The sequence below is a fragment of the Tasmannia lanceolata genome, unplaced genomic scaffold, assembly GCF_043159265.1.
Source record: "Tasmannia lanceolata isolate RefF3 unplaced genomic scaffold, GAP_Taslan_0.1 ptg000002l, whole genome shotgun sequence".
In the NCBI taxonomy this organism is placed as follows: Eukaryota; Viridiplantae; Streptophyta; class Magnoliopsida; order Canellales; family Winteraceae; genus Tasmannia; species Tasmannia lanceolata.
In genome coordinates, this window is record NW_027518679.1 from 45,779,072 (window position 1) to 45,802,112 (window position 23,041).

Consider the following 23,041-nt stretch of genomic DNA (forward strand, 5'->3'; position numbering starts at 1 on the left):
TAATGGTAATGGTGAATGATGAGGAGGTCTTCTCTTAAGAGGAGCAAAACACATAGTCGTGCTCGGATATAAGTAATGAAGATGGAGATATGGTAGGCCTACAACACGTCCAGACAGAAAAGAAGGAACAAAACTAGTGGAACCAATGCTTCAACTCGGATTATATGTCCTTCTAATAATTGGGCATTCCTGCCTAGCTAAGATTTCTATTGTAAAGATAGCTCTTTAGTTTTTTAGTTGTTTATGGTTGTTTGTTGGTTCCACCCTGTTGTGTGTTTTTCTATTCCCTTTTTAAAAAATATGACTTTTGTTACAAGGATGTCAATTTGACTACTCAAGCACCTGGGGAGAGTGGCTCTCTCTCTCTCTCTCCCTCCCTCTAAATATGTATAAGATGACAAATAGTGTAGAAATGCTGTCACCCATCAAAAGATTCCCTGACCTCATTGTTATCAGAGGTATGGAGGATAGATGGTTATGCCAATTATATCCTCCTATCACGTTTGAAAATGGGCAAAATAACAAAGAAGGTTGAATTATCATGTCCCTTGAAAATCACTCTGTCTAGCATTAGAGAGTAGAAATATCCTCCTGACACAATTTTGCCTGAGGACCTTATAGCAACACTTATCCCCTACATAAAGATAAATCTCTCATGTAGAATAAGCCATGCTTTGAAATGAGATCACTGTCAGGCATGTGACAGCTCTGCACACTCACGAAGTCCAATTCACAGGCAAGTAAGCCCATTTAATCAACTATCACTTGTAAGGAACTAAAGTCTACAATCAAATTAAATCACTAATAAATCCATAAATGGTATTGTCTATGAATCCACCAACAACAGTTGTTCACCGTAATTATGAATAAGTTAATAATTAAAATATCTCTCAAGTACACAAGGGAAATAATTGACTCAACGCTAGCCCTATCTGTTATTTTTTACTTGAATTTGTAAGCCTTGCTTACGTAAAGTGTTTTAACACCTTGTGATATCAAGTCTACGAGTCTACTAGGACTTTTATTAAGTCGATCCATATTTTATCATATTTGGCTTGTGACTCTTGATTGCTTCAAGAGGTTATCATTCAACGAGAGAAAAGGTTAGTAACATACGTCTTTGAAAAAACGTTATTTGAAAACCAAGAATAGAGAAGAACAAGCATGCCTTGTGTACGACTTCAAGAATAGAGAAAACATCTTCACTTACAAGGGTTTGAAGGGTATAGTTTTCGGATCTATCTTGGGAAGAGGAACAAGGTGATTGAAGCATGACACTTATTTTCCACATAATGAAATCTTTTGAACCCTTCTCCCGTGGACATAGCCACACACATCATGTGGTGAACCACGTTAAATCTTGGTGTTTTTGTGTGCTTTATTTGTGGTTTGGCTTGCGCTTTATTATTTCGTTCTTTGCAAATTGACTTCGGAAACGTTGCGTATTGTTAACACGTAAATCCGGAAACACACTTTCGTGTTCGGATCGTTAAAGGGTCACCGTGGACGGCTGATTTGAGCCCCAATTCTACAACACTATCGTCTTACTCCTCTTAGCTCGGATCTAAAAAAACACATAAGATAATAACGGAGTGAGCTTAACGCTCAGCAAATAATATGGTGCTACCTTAGTTGAGTCTAAGCTTGCCAAAAACAGAGAGGCTATAACAGGCTATTCGAGTAAAGCCGAATCAAGAATGCTGGTCCTAAAATGTATATTTAGATTTTCTCACTTTTTACAATGCAAATATACCAGAGCGGGATTAAGTGTAAAACATGCAAAAACAAATATTCAAGCTGAGCACCAAGCAGAATGGGTGTCGATCAAAACGTATATTTCTAGAAATTCTCATCTTCCGTCGAACCAGATACTACAAATAAAATAGAACCAAGCATAATGTTGCAGATTTCAATAATTTCATGTGCATGGCTTAGATCATACGATCGAATCAGTAGTCATGGGTACCAACGTACTTACCAGATGACTAGTGTACCGAACTACACCAACATTGTAGTAGGTGCCAAAGTACTACAATGTTGGAGGTGCTTCTCAGATTACAAGTTGACAGGGCCAATGTCCTTTCACCGCCGGGGTGAATGGACCTCTTTGACTCTGATTTATAATTGGCAAGTTCAACCTTCCAACGTGCGGAGCTAAGTGTTGCGTGCTTAATGGAGGATGGATTTTTCCCCTAACACCTGGAACCAAGATATTATAAACTTCGGAATGGATCCAAAAGATAGAAACCTTCTAATGTCATGGTAAACAGAGAAACTGTCACTAATTTGGCAATATCCATTTCTACTAAGTGACATATCATACATTCTCCACTAAAAGATAAAAGGGCACACAGTTGAAATTTTGAATGACAATGTGTACGTTTTTTCTAGACAAACAAAGAAAATTTAACATTTAGCTCCTTGAGAAACCTCTGCTCTCTTCCATATTTCTCCTTGTTTGTTGACGAAATTGACAACAATTTAACGGTTGAGGCCGCGCCACGTGTAAGGCTGATCTGATGATCGAGGAAAGTACTGCACGGATGGTTCAACAATTGTCGGGTTTAAGAATCTCAGGGTTTGAAAAAAATTAAAAAAAAACCCGACCCGACCCAAGATCGTTTCTAGGGTAATGCAGGGTTCTAGACGACCCTGGTCACGCGACCCATGTTGCAGGCCTAGATTTTAGGTATCTAATTGAAATATATTCTACAAAATTAAGGATTGGTAAATAGAAATATAATTGAGGATTGCTAGCAACAAGAGATTATACTGCCGCTTGAAGCTACTCGGGTACTCATTGGCTGCTAAATGCCATGATGTTGATGGCGTTCCTTTCTTTCAATACGTTAAATAAAGGGCGCTGATACCGCGCCCACCCCCCCCCCCCCCCCCCCCCCACCGGCGACGGCTGGCTAACGTTTTCCCACCATTTGACCGCTCTCTCTCTCTCCCTCCACACACACAACAGGAACATTTGGTGGGCCCAACAGAAACCATTGGTGGAATGGTAGGCCCATCTTTGAACAACGCAGGCCCCGCCCATACCACACCATAGGATAATGCAAACCGTCCATTTGATGGGCCATAAACGTAAATAGGTTGCGTCCCAAAATATTATTTACATAGGCTGATCCTAGCCCTCCGATCTAAATAGAAACTACATCTCATGCAACCTCTAAAGATTGTAGGGTTGTGATCATCCTACGGAAATGATTTTTGGGGCACAACCTATTTACGTTGTGGCCTATCAAATGGACGGTTCGGATCATCCTATGGCCTGGACGGTACACTTCATTTTCAAAAATATGGGTGGGGCCTAAATTGGTACGAACCACACCATAGGATGATCCAAACCATGGACGGCTTGGATCATCCTATGTTGTGGACGGTACGCTTCAATTTGAAAAATATCAGTGGGGTCTACGATTGGGCCTTAATGTTAGTGTACGACCAACTCCATAGGAATATCCAAACCATGGACAGCTTGGATCATCCTATGTTGTGGACGGGCCTTAATGCTACTATACGACCACAGGATGATCCAAACCATTCATTTGATGGGCCAACCCTTTTGGGGGCACAACACATTTACGTTATGGCCCATCAAATGGACGGCTCGGATCATCCCATGGTCTGGACGGTACACTTCATTTTCAAAAATATGGGTGGGGCCTAAATTGGGCCTTAATGTTACTGTACGAACCACACCATAGGATGATCCAAACCATGGACGGCTTGGATCATCCTATGCTGTGGACGGTACGCTTCAATTTGAAAAAATATCGGTGGGGCCTACGATTGGGCCTTAATGTTACTATACGACCAACTCCATAGGATTATCCAAACCATGGACGACTTGGATCGTCCTATGTTGTGGACAGGCCTTAATGTTACTTTACGACCAACTCCATAGAATGATCCAAATCATTCATTTGATGGGCCACAATGTAAATAGGTTGTGCCCCAAAAATCATTTCCATAGGATGATCACAACCCTACAATCTATAGAGGTTGTATAAGATGTAGTTTCTATTTAGATCGGAGGGCTAGGATCAGCCTATGGAAATGATATTTTGGGACGCAACCTATTTACGTTTATGGCCCATCAAATGGACGGTTTGGATTATCCTATGGTGTGGTATGGGCGGGGCCTACGTTGTTCAAAGATGGCCCACCATTCCACCAACGGTTTCTGTTGGGCCCATCAATTGTTCCTGTTGTGTGTGTGTGTGGAGAGTAGGGGTGTAAACGAGCGGAGCCGGGCCGAGCTTGGCCAGGCTCGGCTCGGCTCGTTAAGCTCAAAAGCTCGGCTCGGGCTCGGCTCGACTCGGTCAGGCTCGGCCAGGCTAGCGAGCCTTACCGAGCTCGGGTTATATTAAGTTCACAACCCTCATCTTCCTCGGACAGCCCTATCTAGTGTAATTTGACTACTTTTTTTACACTATGGGGGGTGGTCCAAGTAACAAATGGGGTTCCAAAAATAAAGTGACATATTTTGCCTCCCCCTTTCACTCCCTGAATAACCCTTTTAGTGTATATATTAATATATAATATATATATTTAAATATATTAAATTCTTAACGAGTCTTAACGAGCCGAGCCGAGCCTGGCCAAAATCGGGCTCAGCTCGTTAAGCTTAACGAGCCTTGCAAGCCGGCTCGGCTCGGCTCGGCTCGTTAAGGATTCGAGCCGAGCTCGAGCGAGCTTCCCAGCCCAAGCCAAAATTGACACCCTTAGTGGAGAGAGAGAGAGAGAGAGAGAACGGTCAAATAATGAGAAAGTGACATATACGTTGAATCCTAACGTTAAACGTTTGCCAGGCGTCTGGCGGGGAATAGCCTACAATTTTGGGGAAGGGGTGGGGGGGGTCGTGGGGAATATCAGCGCCCTAAATAAATCGTAGTGAATAATAGGCCGTAACTGTAGCTATCGCTTTTGCCGGGCGTGAATTGCGCTTTTCCAGTTGCATTGTTATCCTTGGGAGGGACCTACTGACGAAATAAATATATAGTTAGTTTCTTCCTTTCACTATCACGTGTGAACTTGTTGGGGCTATTTCAGTAAAAAAACACATCTATCTAATCTAACACGCCTTCTCTCTCTTAGTCAACAAAAAAAAACGGGAAATTATCATCACTACTGTATTTTGATGAGGGCACTCCTCACTTTAATAAAAGTACGGTATGGCCCGCACCATAAGATGATCCAAACTGTCCATTAGATGGGCAAAAGCCTTAATATGTTGTGTCCCAAAAATTATTTCCACAGGTTGATTCTAACCCTCTGATCTTCGAAGGTTAGGATCAACCCTCTAACATTCAGATCGGAAGGTTATGATCAACCTATGGAAATGATTTTTGAGGCACATCCTATTTAGGCTGTGGCCCATAGGATCAACCTACGGAAATAATTTTTGAGGCACAACCTACTTAGGCTGTGGCCCAACTAATGGATGGTTTGGATCATCCTATGGTGTGAGCCATACTGTACTTTTATTAAAGTGGGGAGTGCCCTCGTCAAAATACAGTAGTGCTGATAACATTTCTCAAAAAAACACAGCAACCTAAAATACTCTCTCTCTCTCTCTCACACAGTCAAGAAAATACACCCCCGCCACCCTACATCTGACATGGCCTACTTCTATGGCACCCACCTTGATTGGATGAACCTAGCCTATAGATGGTATAAATGTTAAACCCGTATGTCCTTTCAACATAGGACCAACACCATGCGGGTCGTCTCTTGATGGACTACAAGACCACGATTGCATATGGATGTCCTTATGTTAGACCCAAAATTGATTGCTAGGATTCATCTTAACAATGGTTGCCTGCTAAGAAGGGTTTAGTTTTAGTAATGGGCAAAAAAGAATCCACTTAGTTATGAAAAAAAGAATCCCTAATGCAAGAAAGTAAGATTAAAGCATTTTCGAAATGTTAATCCTGTTTTACTCGGCTAAAAAAGAATCCACTTAGTTATGAAAAGAAAACACTAATTACTTGGGTATGGCTTTGATACCATTAAAAAACACTCTGAGAATTCTCCAGCCTAATGTGATTGTACCATTTTGTGTACAGGTCTCCAACAGTTGTTGATTGAATATTTGGCTATGAAGAAGATTTTTCGTGATGAAGGCCTTGTAATTATTTACATCCATTGTAAAATTTCCATTGCTTAGTAGTTTCTAAACGGGATAGAACAAAGACGATGACTCAAACCCAAAAATCAGAGATCAATATGTAATTATTATAGCCAGGGGCGATGCCAGAAATTTTGCACAAGGGGGGCAAAATTATAGTAATTTTTTATCTATCTTAAAATTAAGATAGAAAAAATTTCTATCTTGCATAAGGGGGCAAAAATTATAGTAAATTTTGCACAAAAAATGGAGATAAAAATGGTAAAATTTAAATTTTAAACTTATTTTCTATCTTAGGGACTATTGGAAAGGGGGGCGTAATTTTAAAAAAAGGGGGGTAAGTATAAAAAATATTAAAAAATAAAGGAATATTTTTTTTTTCCAAAAAATTAAGGGGGGCAATTGTCCCCCTTTCCTCTCATGTGGCATCGCCCCTGATTATAGCGGGGGCGTAAAAATCCTTGAAACAACCATAAAATCTTCGACTTTGGTTCCTCTATCGTCGTCTTCTTTGAATCTATAGTTTTCAATTTTAGAATTAGTAATCAACACCGATTTGCGAGATAGGAAAGTGGCCATTAAGGAAAAACTGCCAATTACTTGGAGATTCTATTGAAGGCATTTAAACAGAAAGCGTTCCTTTCTATATTATACTAGCGGGACACCCGTGCGATGCATGGCGCGAGAAAAATAGAATGATATAATTATTATTTTTTGAAGATGCAAAAAAAAAAAAGAAGCATCAAAGAATATATATACTTGTCTTTAAATTGTTGAATATCGACAAATCTAAATGTCATATAAATAAAACATATGTTATAAACCATACATTTAGGAAACGAGGTGGAAACTTTTATTTGCCAACGCTTAATATTGCAACAATTAGGTCCCAGTATGAGTTTTATAGAGTAATAAGTGGACATAATTTAATTTGTTAGGAAACTCATATTGTTTCCAAAATCCCTCTAAACTCGGTTAATAGAGTTTTGCGTTTCTTAGGGAGATTGCCACGTAGATCTTAAGCCGGATGGGGAGGCTGTCCACGTGGGCGTGAACAGTGAAACCCCCATCCAGCTATATTACAATAGATTATCATCAAAGGAAATGCCCGATTATTCACTACGATTTATTTAACGTATTGAAAGAAAGGAACGCTAGCATGGCGTTTAGCAGCCAATGACTACCTGAGTAGCTTCAAAAGGCAGTATAACCGCTTGTTGCTAGCAATCCTCTTAAAAGAAACTAGCTAAATAGAGATAGTTGTCAAACAATTAAATCTGGGCTCCCATTTGCAAGGGCGATGGCACTTGAAAGGGAAGGGGGACAATTCCCTCCTTAATTTTTTGGGAAAAAAAAATACCTTTATTTTTTAATACTTTTTATATTTACTGCCTTTTTAAAAAATATGCCCCCCTTTCCGATCATTCCTAAGATAGAAAATAAGTTTGAAATTTTAATTTTACTATCGTAAGATGTCATATTTGTTTACCTCAATGTATGTTGGTGATGGAATATATATGAGGGGTTTTTCTTGGAAATTATAATATTGCTTTAATTTGTTTGGAGAAAAAATATTACTATAATTTTTGCCCCCCTTGTGCAAAATTTCTGGCATCGCCCCTGCCCACTTGTACACAATCGGGCCATTGGCTGAACCTTAGGCTCATCCATTCTTACTGGTCCTAGTCCCACCTTGATCAGATAATCTAGCCTCTTGATCTGTATTATGTCTTCGAAGCTGAAACTGCATTTTGCATGTGGGGCCCAAACCGTGTTGTTCGTCTCAACGGTCCCAATTGCGAACATGTGTGCCATGTAGGACCCATGCTTGATTATACTAAATCTCTACCTATAACCATTCATTGGCTGTAAGTCAATAATTTAATGATTAGAATCTCCATATGAGAATGATTTAGGGGGCGTCCACTAGCCATAGTGAGACCCACTTACCAACAGTAAACAGCTACACTCACAGGAAAAAGTAGTGGGGCCTATATGAATGAATGATCTGAACCATTCATGTGTTGGTCCCACCATAGATGCTTCGTATATGAAAAACGTCTGGATAGGATGATCGTAACGCTTTAATTAAGTTTTAAAATGGAGAGTACAGTGTAAAAAATCCATAAATTGAACTGTCAGGATTATCTTTTTGTGGCCTATTTTTTGAAGTGGCCTATCCATGACAGGTGTCAACAAATGAATGGTTTAGATAATATTACTTGTTGACCCAGGGAATAGTAACTTATCTACTCCATACTTTAAAATAACAGTTGGGGCCACATTGTTTGGGTGATCTAAAGCATTCATTTGATGGGCCCTCACATAGACAGGGTGTGCCCAAAAAAATCAGCTCGATAGGATCATCCTAACCCTATGAACTGTGGGGGCAAAAATGGACAGCTGTGGGGGCAAAAATTGACGTGTATAAACCTGCACAAATCTGTCCATTTTTGCCGCCACAGTTCATAGGGTTAGGATGATACTATCGAGCGGATTTTTTGGGTACACCTTATCTATGTGAGGGCGCATCAAATGAATGCTTTGGATCACCCAAACAATGCAGCTCAAACTGTTATTTTAAGGTTGGGAGTACCTTCTCTTTTCTCTATTATCATACGCCCTAGAGAATACTTTTTTTTACTAGTGAATAAACATTCACGCTTCTGATATCCGCACTACCATGTTTTAATAATTACAATAACTGACCTTGTATTTTATTATCTGGGTAGCCGTCAAAGGTTTTAACGATTCCCAAAAGGCTCTTTCATACTATTTGAAAACAAAAGGACAAGGTGAGTTAGTGCAAGTATCAAAACAAGGTTGTACAGATATCAGCTGCCGATTCCAATAAACCAATCAACACCAAAAAAACTGATTTCTCCCAACTCTTTTGTTCACCTCATTTCCCAATCTTTTCTTTTGGTTTTCTGTCTTTCTCTTCCCCACAATCTCTATTTGGTTGCTACCATTTTTGAAGATCTGTTCATTTGGGTGTTTTAATTCATCAAAAAAGAACCAGACTCTCTGGATTTACATGCTATTATTTAGTTTGTTCTGATATGGTTTTGGGTTTTTGATCTTTCATCTGAACTGGGTTTTTTTTTTTTTCACCAGCTTGGGTTTTATATTTTCTATCATTCAATGATAATACCCTCCTCTCAATTTTTCTGCTTATTGATTTAAAACTGTGACAAACATCCTTGAAAAAAAAGCATTTTTGATCTGGAAATGAAGGCTTTGGGATGGTGGCTAATTCTACTCGGTTTGCTTCGTCTCTCTTCTGTTTGGTTCGGATTCTTTGACATATGGGCATTAAGGCTTGCTGTTTTCTCCAACTCTACAAGTGAGTTTTCATCAATTTTCTCTCACCTTGATGTTTTAGTTTAGTTATTGTCTTTGTTATTTTTGTTCCACAGATGTTAACAATGTAGTTTTGTGAGGTAAGGGGACCGGATATCAATTAACAAATATATTTTTTTACAGTGATAATGATTAGTAATGTATGTCATTTAAGACCTTTGCTGTGAAATTCATGCTCTGCTTTTGATTGCTTAATGTCTGTGTTGGGAAAGTTGCCTTGTTTCCCACCAACATTTTCCTATTTTAATTAGGATTGTGCTTTCTTGTGGGAAGGCAAAATAGAAAGAGCAGTCTTTTTTTTTGAATGGCAAGAAAAAAATAGAAAGAATAGTGTTAGTTAGATGCTCTTCATCATGTGAACTTTGTGTGGCGGCTAGGGCTGTGAAGTGATAGAAATAGTGAAGAGAAAAGAGGTGAGAGAGGTTCTTCTTGGGGATTTCTGGGGCTGTTTCTCTTGGGTTTTTTCTCGGATTGCTCTTGTGTGTATGGTCTTGGTTGTGAAGCAAGGGAAAGGGTTGTTGGTTTGTGGGTTTCGGGTTAATCCATTGTAATCCTTGCAATTTTGCTTTCTCATAGTCAAGATTGTGCTCTCGCATGTGGACGTAGCCATCTTGGCCAAACCATGTAAAATCTCGGTGTTCATCTTGTGGCTTGATTTTATTTTCTACTTTCCCATTTATTTGTGCACGATTTGTTCAAATTTACCCAGTGGACTTTCTCAACAAGTGCTATCAGAGCTATGGTTGGAGCGATCATTGAGGCCGGATAGAGTGATCGTGCGTATTGTGATTGGATTCCGGTTACAGTGATCGCCGAAGGGTGGAAAGATTATCTAAGTGATTCTTGTTCAAGGTGGAGCCCTACAACAAGAAGGTAGTGTTTGAAATGATGGTAAATTCTTGTCCTACCGAGTTCAACATCGACAAGTTCAACGTAAAAGGCAATTTCACCCTATGGCAACTGAGGGTGAAGGACATTCTTGTTCATCAGGGCCTATCTAAGGCGTTGAAAGGAAATAATGGAAAGCTGGAGAGGATGATGCATGTCGAGTGGGAAGATATTGGTTCGAAGGCGGTCAATATGATTCGGCTATGTCTGGCAGTTAACATTATGTTCAACGTTATAGAAGAAAAGAAGTGCCTAAATTATGGGAGAAATTGGAAAAGCTTTACATGTCAAAAAGCTTGGCCAACCAATTGTATCTGAAGCTGTAGTTGTACTGGCTGAAGATGCAAGAAGGTGAGAATCTTCTGGAACACATTACTCTATTCAACGTGCTTGTGGATTGGCTCCACAAGGTTGAAGAAAAGATGAAGAAAGAAGACAAGGGCCTTTGCTTCCCGATTCATACCACAATCTGGTGATTACATTAATATTAGGTAAGGATACCATGAAGATGGAAGAAGTCACGATGACACTCTTATCAAATGAGACTAAAATGAGGCTTAATCAAGATGTTGGTCAAGAGCAAGCGTAGATTGTTCGTGGAGAGAATCAAATAGGAAGGTCGTTTGACAAGGGATCAGGAAAAGGCAAGTCAAGATCCAGCGTCAACGGAAAGGGTGCATGATGCAGTGCCAACATGGCAGCCATGTCATGCCTATGTTTCCCGCCATAATGTTGCATCTTGATTTTGAACCTGATTATTGAACTTCTAAATAGTAAAATCTTGAAAAGTGGTAAACTAGAAAGGTGTAGGTCTTTTTGTGATGTGTCCTTTGAATATAACAGCTCGAAAATCAGACAAGTGGTTGGAGAGATATGGCAATTTTAATGGATTCTGTTTGTGGGTTCCCAAGCTAGTCAAATTTTGTGAGTTCCAATGTAATTTATGATATGTAAGCCCCTAAGCTAGTAGTGGATGACCTTGCCCGAATTTTGTCTTGTAGTTTTTCATTTAAAGGGATAGAAATTAGCTGTAGAAGGGGATTTTGGATTTTGATAAACTTATGTGATTGATGATACATCAATTACGTTGAACATTGCTCCCATTTTCGTTCTTCTTCTCTTGTTGTGTTCTTGTGTGTTGATTGCTTCTTCTTCTCTCTTAAGCACTCGCATTAGTATACAATGTTACCGTTGCAAGGAATACTGACACATCAAGTGGGATTTGTTTGAATCGAGCTGACCAGTCGAACACTGGTCCTACAAATATGGTTGTGGCCGTAACAGATGAATAGAGCAAAACGGTTTAAGATGTTCTCACAGTCTCCACAGGTAATCACACTTCTCTTCATGATGAGTGAATTCTAGATTCAGAGTGCTCTGTTCATGTATGCCAAGATGTTAGACAGAGTGGTTTATACTTTAGGTAGTGTGGCGTATGTCCCGAAGATACAGAAGAATCTTGTGTTGCTTGACCTGTTGGACTCCAAGGGTTGCTAGTATTCAACTGCTGGTGGAGCCATAAAAATCAAACGTGGTTATATGGTTCTTATGAAAAGAGAGAAGTGTGTGTGTGGAGGGGGGTTGGGTTGGGTGTTGGGGTTATATCATCTACTCGGTGATACAATGACTAGTGTTCCTAAGATCTCTTTCGCAGTTGGTGCAGAGACGGGTTTCCAGGTTTTAGACGATGTTGAGGAGGTGACGGTACCTGTGACGGAGAGGAGGGATAGTGATCCCTCTCCAATGTTGAGTGGTTGAGTCAACGGGTTGGTAGCTGCAAATGTGCATTGACAGTGTTGATCGAATCAGGTGAAGTTAGAACCAAGATGATTCGAGGGTGTGTAGATGGTACTTTGGAAGGCCAATGGTGGTTTGCGGCAGCAACGGGCCGGTGGCAACATCCACGGAAAATCTTTAGGTGGCTGGAAAACAAGACTAGGTGGAGATTGTTGGAAAAGTTGCCTTGCTTCCGACCACCACTTTCCTATTTTAATTAGGATTGTGTTTTGTGGTGGGAAGGCAAAATCAAAAGAATAGTATTAGTTTAGGTTTTTGGAAAACCTAAGATAAGAATATGCTGTTCATGTGAACAGTGTGTGGAGGCTAAGTCTGTGTGGTAAGAGAAAGAGAGAGACGAGAAAAGAGGTAATAGAAAAAAGAGAGGAGAGAGAGAGAGAAAGGTTCTTCTTGGGGTTTTCTCTTGGAGTTTCTCTCGGGTTGCTCTTATATGTACAATCTTTGTTGAGAAGCAAGGGAAAGGTGGGTTTGTGGGTTTCGGGTTAATCCATTGTAATCCTTATAATACTCCTATCTCATAGTGAAGATCGTGTTCTCACCCGTGGATGTAGGCATCTTGGCCGATCCACGTAAAATATCGGTGTTCATCTTGTGGCTTGCTTTTATTTTCTACATTTTCATTTATTCATGCATGATCAGATCGGATTTACCCTGCAGATTTTCTCAACAGTATGAATGACTTAGAGACCATGGGGTTGTTGTTGGAAATGAGTTTGTTTAGAGAAATGAGTGTGATATAAGAACAAAAATCACAAATTAAATGGATGCAAAACAAACAAGAATGATACAGCAACATAAAGAACAAGAGAAGATTCAAGTGTTGAAGATGGTGGAAGTTCTTTGCTCCCATCTTTCCACTATGGAGAAGGTGATTTATTTCGTTATTCAGTAACACACATTTGAAGGATTGAATCCCCATGTAACTACAACAAGAAGACTGGAGTAAAGGGGGAATTATGTGGAAAAGTACACTCATCCCTTAGTTCATGTCTCGCAGCCATGAAAGTTTTTTTCCATGGACTATTGGGTTGTCAAGTGGTGGGAGGGGGGCAAGGAGGGTGGGCAAGGAAGAGAATTGAGAGGGCATGAGTGGCGATAAGGTGAGAAGTGGTTGAAAAATAGGGGAAATAAAAACTATATTCAAAATAGAGTTTTTATTTTCCTTATTTTTCAATATTGCGTGAGATTACAATGGGGCCCATGGTGGGCCCTGCAGGAACAAACATTGGATCCCCCATCTTTCAAAAAAAAAATTTCCTTATTTTTCTGCTACTTCGCATCATCTCCTCAATCATGTTCTCTTAATTCTTCCCCTCTCCCTAGGATTGAATCCCCATCTAACTACAACAAGAAGACTGGAGTAAAGGGGGACTTATGTGGAAAAGTACACTCATCCCCTAGGTCATGTCATTTAGCCATGAATATTTTTTTTCCATGGAATATTGTTATCAAGTGGTGGGAGAGGGGCAAGGAGGGTGTGCAAGGAAGGGAATTGAGAGGCCATGAGTGGCGAGAAGTTAAGAAGTGGTTGAAAAATAGAGGAAAGAAAATATATATTCAAAAGAGTTTTTGTTTTCCTTATATTTTTCTGCTACTTCGCATCATCTCCTCAATCATAATATGCAGTTCCTCTATAGATCGGAGGGTTGGGATCATCCTATGGAACTGATTTTTTAGGCACAACCATATTTATGTTGTGGCCCATAACATGGACGGTTTGGATCATCCTATAATGTGGTCCCTACAGTACTTTTTGAAAAATACGGGACTGTAAGGGCTTACACCATATAAATTCTCTATATGTAGATAGATATATCTATATAGATATCTTCAGCCACATTGTTGATACTGCTTAGAGAACATAAGATTGGTGAATGACATTCTTGCCCAACTAATAATCATACAGACCAAGTTAAAATTAATCATAATCAATTATTATCCATATATTACAGTTGTAATATCAAACAACATAACACACACCTCGTCTCTATAGACATTTCCTTGGAAATCTGGCATATTCCACATTCGTGGTGCAGATTTATTTGTATTCTCATATGAGCAACTACTCTACCTAATGTCAAAACAGATTTTCTTATTTGCGGCCATAATAGCTTGACTGAATTCACTTAGTTTTTTTTTCGTGTGGCATATTGTGTTTTGTGAGGTTGCATTTCTAACTAAAGCATGTTTTTCCTTTGCAGTGACCGAAGTTCATGGCCGAACATTTGGTGTTTGGACACTTTTGACATGCACTCTCTGCTTTCTGTGTGCATTCAACCTCGAGAACAGGCCACTTTATATCGCAACCTTTTTATCATTCATCTATGCCTTTGGTCATTTTCTTAGTGAACACTTCATATATAAGACAATGAGTCTTGCCAATCTGACGACTGTTGGCATCTTTGCAGGTATTAGTTTTCCCGCTATTATTTGACGTGTTATTTTGAGGCTCCTTTATTTATTTTTTATTTTGCTTCGTAGTTGAACATATGGGCAATAGATTTAGTCATTTCTATGAAGATAGCTCGTTTTAAATGTCCACCTATGAAGAATGTGTTCTCTTTGATGAATATTCATGACAGTTTGGCTGATATTCTCATTTTGATAATTTAAATTATTTGTACTTCCTAGTCAACTCGACTAACTGATTAAGGTTTGTCTGGTTTGTTGGAATGAAAGTGCTTACTTATGTAATGATATTTGTGTCATTTCTAATATAATTGCTGTACTTTTCTTTAAATGACCTATGTTTTGGCGACGAATGAATATCCTCTCAGACTTCTCCTATTTTACCTTCTTCCATATTCATATTCGTAGTCTATCATAGTCACAGTGCATTTTTTGAGCCTACAGAAGTCACATCTTAATATAGAGGCACTCCTTTCCATCTCCCTATAATCTATTTGATTTCATTCATCAAATACTTTTTCTCCGTTTCAAAAATCTCTTATCTTCTCCTTCATTTTTGCCCCTTCATTCTTTTTTTCCTAAAACACTAAACAGTGCCTGAGATTGTTTGTGCTCTAGTGCTTCTACATCTCTCCCTTCATTTCTCTCTTGTTCATCTAATTAAGAATGGATCTTCTCCTCCTCCTTGTTTTCCTCACCCTCTCACTTTCTTTATCTTTTCTTTCAATAGCATCTTTTTAATCTTCACTCTTATTTCGCTTCATTCTCTTTCTTACGTCATCTTGTTTCAATCAAGCTACCTAGTGATGATTTTATTATTTGTAAAGGACAAATCTTACCAATAGCTCAATGACAAGGTACCCCTGACAGTATTGATGGTGCCTCTCTATTTTATTTTTTTTGAAAAGTAACGATTAATTAATGATCCGGAAATTACTATCCCAAAACCAGGGGGGTCAAGATGTCCTCATGTCCAGTCAGATCACATATACAATAAAAAGATGGACCTATGCCACAACCATATTGGACTCATAAAAAACGATCACAGTATTGTCACGGTGAACACTGTCCTTCGCTAAGCCGTCTGCCAAAGAATTTACGAATCTTCGCACATGCATTAGCGACGGGCGTATGATGCGAACCCAATCTCTAATCTCATCCACAGTCCCGGCCAGCCTCCATGGGCAAGAACTCCGATTCGTAGCCCAGGCAATAGCGATGGCAGAGTCACCTTCGATAATCAAAGGGCCAAGATTATGATGTAAATACCAAGCTAAATAGAAGAACTTTCGCCTCCACCTCATTAGCATTGCAAAACATAGCCGGCCCGGAAAAGGACATGATGATGATGCCATTTGCGTCCTGGACAACACTACCAATACCTGCCAAACCTGGATTTCCCAAGGAACTTCCATTGAAATTCAGTTTGAACCAACCATTGAGTGGATCAACCATTGTCGCGTGGGTCTAGAAATATGCAGGAGTTCATGGATAAGGATAAAACAAGAGCTTTCATGGATTTGAAATCCTCAATTTCATCTTTGGAGGCAGCCAAGGATCAAACCATCATAGCTTGGAGAGTCTACCATTTCTCTTGAAATTTTAGCTGAGTATTGAATATGTTGACTCTGCTCGTGATCTCTGGATAGCATATTATGAAAGATGTGTGTTAGTCTAAAGCCTGCATGATACACCTCCTTATTAAACTCCCAAACTGCCAACGAGAGATCTCATATGTATAAGACTACCTCAATCATCCCAAAGGTCTTCGCCCAATTTTGCTTTCATCCAACTGGTGATGACAAGTAAAATATCTACTGGGTGGGCTTGGTGATGAATATAAAGTATTCATCACAAATATAAATTCTCTTTTGTTACCTTTTTGAGTTACAACTACTTCTATTAGCTCATGAAGGATTCTCTATTCCAGATTAAACACAAACATTCTCATTGTTAGAGACAACATTAATAGCCATGAAGTTCATTCTTATAATTTTGTATGTCATTAGTATATATATGCTGCAATGTGATTTGATTCACCATTGAATACAAGACAACCCACACGAATTGTGTGGCTTCTCACATCTCTGATGTCCCCTCTTGCATACTACATCTTCTCCATCTTTAATTTCTTCTTATGGTATTAAAGCAATGTTAAATCCAGATATGATCTCTCTTTATATCAGAACATAGAAATATCCCCTCATCTCCTTTCAAGGTTAGCATGTACACTGGTTCAATCTCAGCTTACATGCGAGATCTACCACATGAGAAGGGCTTCTTTTGCACTAGCATTAAAAATAGTGATTTTATTTTCATCAAACTAATTGTTCATTGAGCTAATCTTCACTATCACACTCTGGACTTGCACCCTTCAGGGAACCCTACTAAATACTCGATTTTCTCCCCATGAGGGAATCCTTCTTTGCCGAAATAACTAGCTTACCGAGTGTCTGCATATAATAGACTTTATTCTTCTGGGTATATTGATCCCGGCTCACCTAACTTTGTTTCTGTTTTGATCAGGCACGTCGATAATATGGATGCTGCTTCAATGGAATGCACACAAACCTCGAGTAACCTCAAAACTAGAATGAAACCTCTGCATTTCTATTTTGATTTTGATTCTTTTCTTTTCAATTTTCTGATGCAGATGTATTCAAACACCTTGTGTAACTCTATCCTATCTTTCTATTTCATTGTTGTTTTCTATTACATTCCTCCAAGATCTGCATATCGTTGTTCTTGACATGTATTTGTGGATTATATGAATGGAATATTTCAGAATAGAGGTGATGTTTGAATTACTATTAAAATCTCCTCTTAAACTTGCATTAAATGAGTCATCTGCCTTTGGAAGTACCCAGATTCTAGTATCCTTCAAAAACAGAGTTTTTGAAGCTGGTCTTTGATCATAACATAATCAAGTTAGTTCAGCTCCATTTTCCGGCAAGCCCATCTTGCTTTCAAACCTTGGATGTTGGAATAGCTTTTGAATTCTTGCTAAAAATCAAAATCTTGATAGTTTTATCAATATAAATTGGCAAATAAGGTTAGTTTGGTGGAAATGCAGGTCTCATGATCAGTAGGTTTTATGATGCTGCATGACTTCTTTGCTTTCTGAATCAAATTAAGCTCAATGGGTTAGGATGCAAAATTAGTTTAGCAATGATGAAGGTCACTCCAAGCACATCATGGGAGTGTTTGGATTACAGGAATCATCATAAAACCCGGAACGGAATTAAAGGGGGGCAAATGTCGGAATTGGTTTCCCGCCCCAGGAGGTGGTACTGTAATGATGCCTTGGTCAGAATGGAATTTCTATTAGATTTTTTGGAATTAAAATTATTATTATTTTTTTTACATTCCATTAAGGGGGAATCGAAATATGATGTTTATTCCGACTGCTGATTCCGGCATCCAAATGCACTACATGAGGTTCAGCTTCAATCAACAGTGGCATGTTTAAAGATATGCGCTACATGGGCTGCTTTGTATTTTTGTAGGAATGTCAATGTGGCCTGTTCTTTAAAGTTTTATAACAAGGGATTTGCTAGGCAATTTTGCGGGAAGCCATTTCACGGCTCACTTTTGCAGGAGAGAACAGCAGCAAAGGCTCACTTTTTAGCAGATTTTGTCTTATTCATTTAATTCATCTGAGGCAATGTGACATAAGGTCCTATTACGTTTTTACATTTGCTTTTACTGTTTTTTATGAATCTTTTTCTTACGGGTTTTGAAGATTCGATAGAGATGAGCATGAATTTCATGGGTTCCAGGTGGATGAGATGTTGAAGCTTTGATACTTGGCCTTTGCTTCTTGCGTTTTATGATTTGTTATACGTAGGAACAGAAAATTCTGCTCTTTGAAGTTGGTTTTTTTTTGTGGGCGTCAATTTTGAGAGATCCTGGACATGAGATCGGTCCTTGAAGCAGAACAAGTAAAACATAGATTTAGGCGCTGTTTGGATACATGGATTTTACTTTATAATCTTCGATTTTTTCAAAATCCTGGATGGAAGACGAGAGAAGATCGTTTTCTGATTTCTCATCCATCATTCCGTCAGCAAGAGAGTAGGAGATCATCCCATGTTTCCAAGTTTTAGAAATCTCTCGACGGGGGAGAGATTTCTAAAACCTGGATTTCTTACTTAAAATCCATGATTCTAAAAAAGAAGCAAAATGGACGGTCTCCTTCTTCTCATGTCTCCCATTCATGATTTTGAAGAAATCCAAGATTCTAAAATCCGTGTATCCAAACGGTCCTTTAGTGTTTGTTTAATCTGTTCTGCTTCTATGTTTTGCTTCGTTCAATGTCCTTACTTAAATAAGAAACTGGATTGATTTTCTGCTATTGTGTGTTTTTTAGTTGTGGAGAGAAGAGCCTTAAGAGGTGTACCCAGGAAGTTTATGCTTTCCTGTAATCGGTTCTACATCAAACTTTCCAACTAATTGCTAGGCAGTTGGCTCAAAATCTGTGAAAAATGGAAAACAATGAAAGATTAGACCAGTCATGAGAAATTGGGGAGGAAAATTAACATAGAGCCTTAAAAGTTTTCCCATAAGAAACAAAAGCCCTACCCACAAGTAGAAAACAAAACAAGAAAGGAATACTCACTATTGAGCATCAAACAAAAATGATAATAGAAAACAAAACAAGAAAGGAATACCCCCTACTGAGCATCAAACAAAATGATACTCATCACAAACCTCTAGGATACTGTTCAACATATGCAGGCAGAGAAAGAAAAAAGAACAGAGTTCCCGGAAAGGAAAATGAAATCCTTTCCAGGTGACATGGCAGAAGGAAAAGGAATCCAGGGAAATTATCAAGGAAAAGGTTTCGTTTTCCTTGGAAAGCCTCTTTCCGATATATTTAATCGGAAACCAAATCTGGAGTAACAGGGAAAAAGTCAATTCCACATCATTTTCAGCTTTTAAATGAGAAATTCCACATCTGATAATATTTTTCTCTGGAAAAGAAGTGAATACAGAAATTCTGTCTTGTCAAGGTCTTGTCAGGGAAAAAGAGGTTGTTTTCCAGGGAAAACAGCACCAGGGAAAAGAAGTGAACAGAGCCTAAAGAAGAGAAAAACAGGGAAAGGAAAAATTAATCCTCATTATTTAGTGGTCTCTGCCTGCTTTAAAAAAAAAAAAAAACAGCACCTGTGTTTGCAGTCTAGGGGTGCAACTCGGGTCCCAGATGGTTCGTGTAGGTGACCCCATCTAAACAATGGACCCCACCACTAATTTGCTATTTTATGTCCATTTGAGGAGTTGTATTAAAAAACTACATAGATTTGACGGATAATCTTATTCGTTCCTTCATAGGGTTTTAATTGGGTGATTTTTTAGCTAAATAGAGAACTAGTTGTTGTTGCATCTTTAAACATAAGGTCTGGTGTTTCTTTGATGATTGGGATTATTTTCTAGAGGTTGAAGTGGGAATTTATTGCAGCAGATTAGTGTATGCAGTAGGAAGTTCGTTGTTGCAAATTTTCTTCTTGTTCTTGGTTCATGGGTAAGGTCAGTTTCTTTGGAGAAGCTCTCTTTCTACAGTAGATAGTTTGATATGAGAATTCCTCAAGAATTAACTCAAAGCTTAGCCACCAATTTCTGAGTTTCCATTACTTGTGGCTAGTGCTAACAGCCTATTGAAGAGGCCCTATCCTATGTTTCACTAGAATTCTTTGATCGACTGAAGGATCCTATTGACTAAAGTTTCTTCTAAGGTTTGAAATTTAGTTCTTGGGATTGATTTTGGTTATCTTTGATTCCGGCCAATATTTTGAGCATCAAGAAGCCACAAGTTGAGTTGTGGTTGTTCTCATACCAATGGAGCTTCCATTCATTCCACAGTTCTTTGGCTTTGGTGATTGTCAGCCCGAGTGCTTGTATTGGATTCATTCCTTCGAGTGATACACTTGAATGAAGCAAGAGAATAGATGATGTAGTAGTAAAATTAGAAAACTCTAGTTCGAATTGCAGTCTCTAAGAGGTCGAATGCATGAAGCAAGATAATAGATTATGCCACCACTTTCTCTTATGCATTGACTCTAATTAGGTTTAATAGTGGCAAGTGCATGTTACATCATTTATTACAAACGAACTTCCTATGTTTCTCATAATTGGACAATTATAAGTAAAATTGAAGGCCCTGATTGTTTAAGATTGTTGGAAAGTTGCCTTATTTCCCACCCACCGTAGCTTGCTTGGGTGGGAAGGCAAGAGGTAAAAAAGGAAAGCTACGTTTTTAGGTTTTGGGGAAAACCTAAATACCAAAAGATAATGGGTTCTCGTGTGAAAGTGAGGCATAGAGAGTGAGAAAAAGAGAGGTGAGGAAAAGAGAGGAGAAAGAAGAGGGTTTTCTTCTTGGATTTTCTCTTGGCGTTCTCTTGGGTATTCTCTTGTGGGTTTTTTCTCGGGTTTCTCTCGGTGTACGGTCTTGGGTTTGAGAAGCAAGGAAATGATTGCGGGTTTATGAGTTTGAGTTAAATCCATTGTAATCCTTGTATATTGTTTTTCTCATAGTGAAAGATCGTGTTTCTCGCCCGTGGAGTAGGCTTTGCCGAACCACGTAAAATCTTGGTGTTCATCTTGTGGCTTGTTTATTTTACTTTTCCGTGATATTTGTGTACGATCGGATTGGATTTGCCCGGCAAATTTTTCTCAACAAAGATTATGGCAACAGATTGTGAGTGGCAAACCGATTATTGGACTCGAAATTGCATCTAAATTTCAGTCCAATATTTGGTTTAGCACTCACAATCGGTTGTCATACTCTCAAATAAACAAGGCCGAAGCATGAATATTAGCACATAGAATTTATATGTGAATCAATCATAGGCCTTAACCTTGGTGGTGACTCTTTTCCAGAGAGATGGTCCACTAACTCTGAAGATTTCCTCCCGGTAGGGAGCCTACAGCCGTGGGAACTATGGTTGATTATTAAGATAACTTCTTAAAAACTACCATAAAAGAACGTACTCGATTGCATATATTATGTACCCATAAAAGCCAGTTGTTCCTTGCATACTAATTAAGGGTGCAGTGGGTTCTTACATGATAGATGATTAGATGCACAAGTTTTTCAAGTTGAGGGAAAAGTTAAAGTGGGGCACTACCTTTGTTTTATACTAAATGATATATTTGTCCCTTTTATTTTACTTGGGACAGCCCCTCTAGTGTAAAAGAGTAGTCATAAATACACAAGAGACAGCTGCCTCAAGTTAAAAAAAAGGCAAATTTATCACTTTCCAGTACCATTTCCCTTATTTATAGGCCTTGCTGGGAGTGGGCCAAGGAGCAGAATCCTCATTGGGCGATCCTAACCGTCCGATTTGTAGAGGCTCTCATGCTGAATAAACTAACAAGTGCTTCAACCAGATGTTATATCAGTGTCCAAATCTGTTTGTAACTTTATGATTTGTTTCTGCAAGTTATCTAATATTATCCAATATTACAAGATTGTTGCCAGACTTTCTCTATTTGTTGGTTGAAATATATTAACATCTTATGAAATAAAATTTTTAGAGTGATTGATAGGTTTGAGGCTACTTGACCATATATGCAATAGGAAATCGAGACTATACTTTTCACATGAATAAGCAATCATATCACCTACTTTATTTTATCCATTTCCAATCGTTTCAAAGCATCTTTTTTATTAATTGTTTACTTTTTCTTTCCCGTATCGCTCGGAGTTTATTACTAGTTTATACTTTAAAAAACTCAAAGGTAGGGCATGAGCAATTTCTTTAAGAAGATGTGAATAGCATGCTAACCATGGTTTTAAATTTCGGTTTCGGCTAAAATTTCGGGCTTATCTGAAACCGAAATTTTAGCGAAATTTGGTACACCCTCATGAAATTCCAGTTTTTTAGGACGAAATTTCCATAGAAATCACCGAAATTTTGCCCAAAATTTCGGTCATTTCGTTCGAAATACTTTAACGCAATAAAATATTATTATTTTAATATCAATTTCAACGAAATTCCCTAAATTTCGAATAAAATTTGGTAAATTTCGGGAATTTTGGTTTCGGTACTCACCTAAATCCGAAATTTAAAACCACGATGCTAACTCGTTGTTGTCATCAATGATCTAAAATATGATTTGTTAACCGTTGACCAACTGTCATAGTTGGAGAAGGAACTTACAATCTCTAAACATTCTTCTACCTAATACACAAGAAAAACTGAATGTTGCCCAAACAACCTCTTTCGGGAGAGCTTCTAAATTTACATGTAACAAGCATCAAAATCAGTATAGACTTTATTCCATATCTGCTTTTTCCCCTTTTCATTCAATGGAAATCTGAGATTGATTCCATTTCTTCCACACTGCTAAAAAGCGGATGAGAAAGAGGTAGTCCTTCCTATCCAACCATGCGAATAATTTGAAGAAATATGTGCATCCATAGTATGAAGAAACCAAAGGAAC

The 23,041-nt window shown here is 38.6% G+C and overlaps 1 protein-coding gene across 1 annotated transcript; it reads left to right on the forward strand.

Annotated features, from left to right (window-relative positions):
* The first annotated feature begins 8,985 nt into the window (after nt 1–8,985).
* Nucleotides 8,986–17,403, forward strand: ERG28 (ergosterol biosynthesis protein). The gene is made up of 3 exons (XM_077389705.1): nt 8,986–9,488; nt 14,392–14,598; nt 17,126–17,403. Exons 1-3 carry the CDS (start codon nt 9,374–9,376, stop codon nt 17,194–17,196), a joined length of 393 nt encoding a protein of 130 aa, XP_077245820.1. The 5' UTR covers nt 8,986–9,373; the 3' UTR covers nt 17,197–17,403.
* Nucleotides 17,404–23,041: the final 5,638 nt, after the last annotated feature.

Coding starts and splice junctions, on each gene's coding strand:
- ERG28 (XM_077389705.1), top strand. CDS start 9,374: ATGAAGGCTTTGGGATGGTGGCTAATTCTACTCGGTTTGCTTCGTCTC. Junction 9,489..14,391: donor TGTTTTCTCCAACTCTACAA/GTGAGTTTTCAT, acceptor TTTCCTTTGCAG/TGACCGAAGTTCATGGCCGA. Junction 14,599..17,125: donor GACTGTTGGCATCTTTGCAG/GTATTAGTTTTC, acceptor TGTTTTGATCAG/GCACGTCGATAATATGGATG.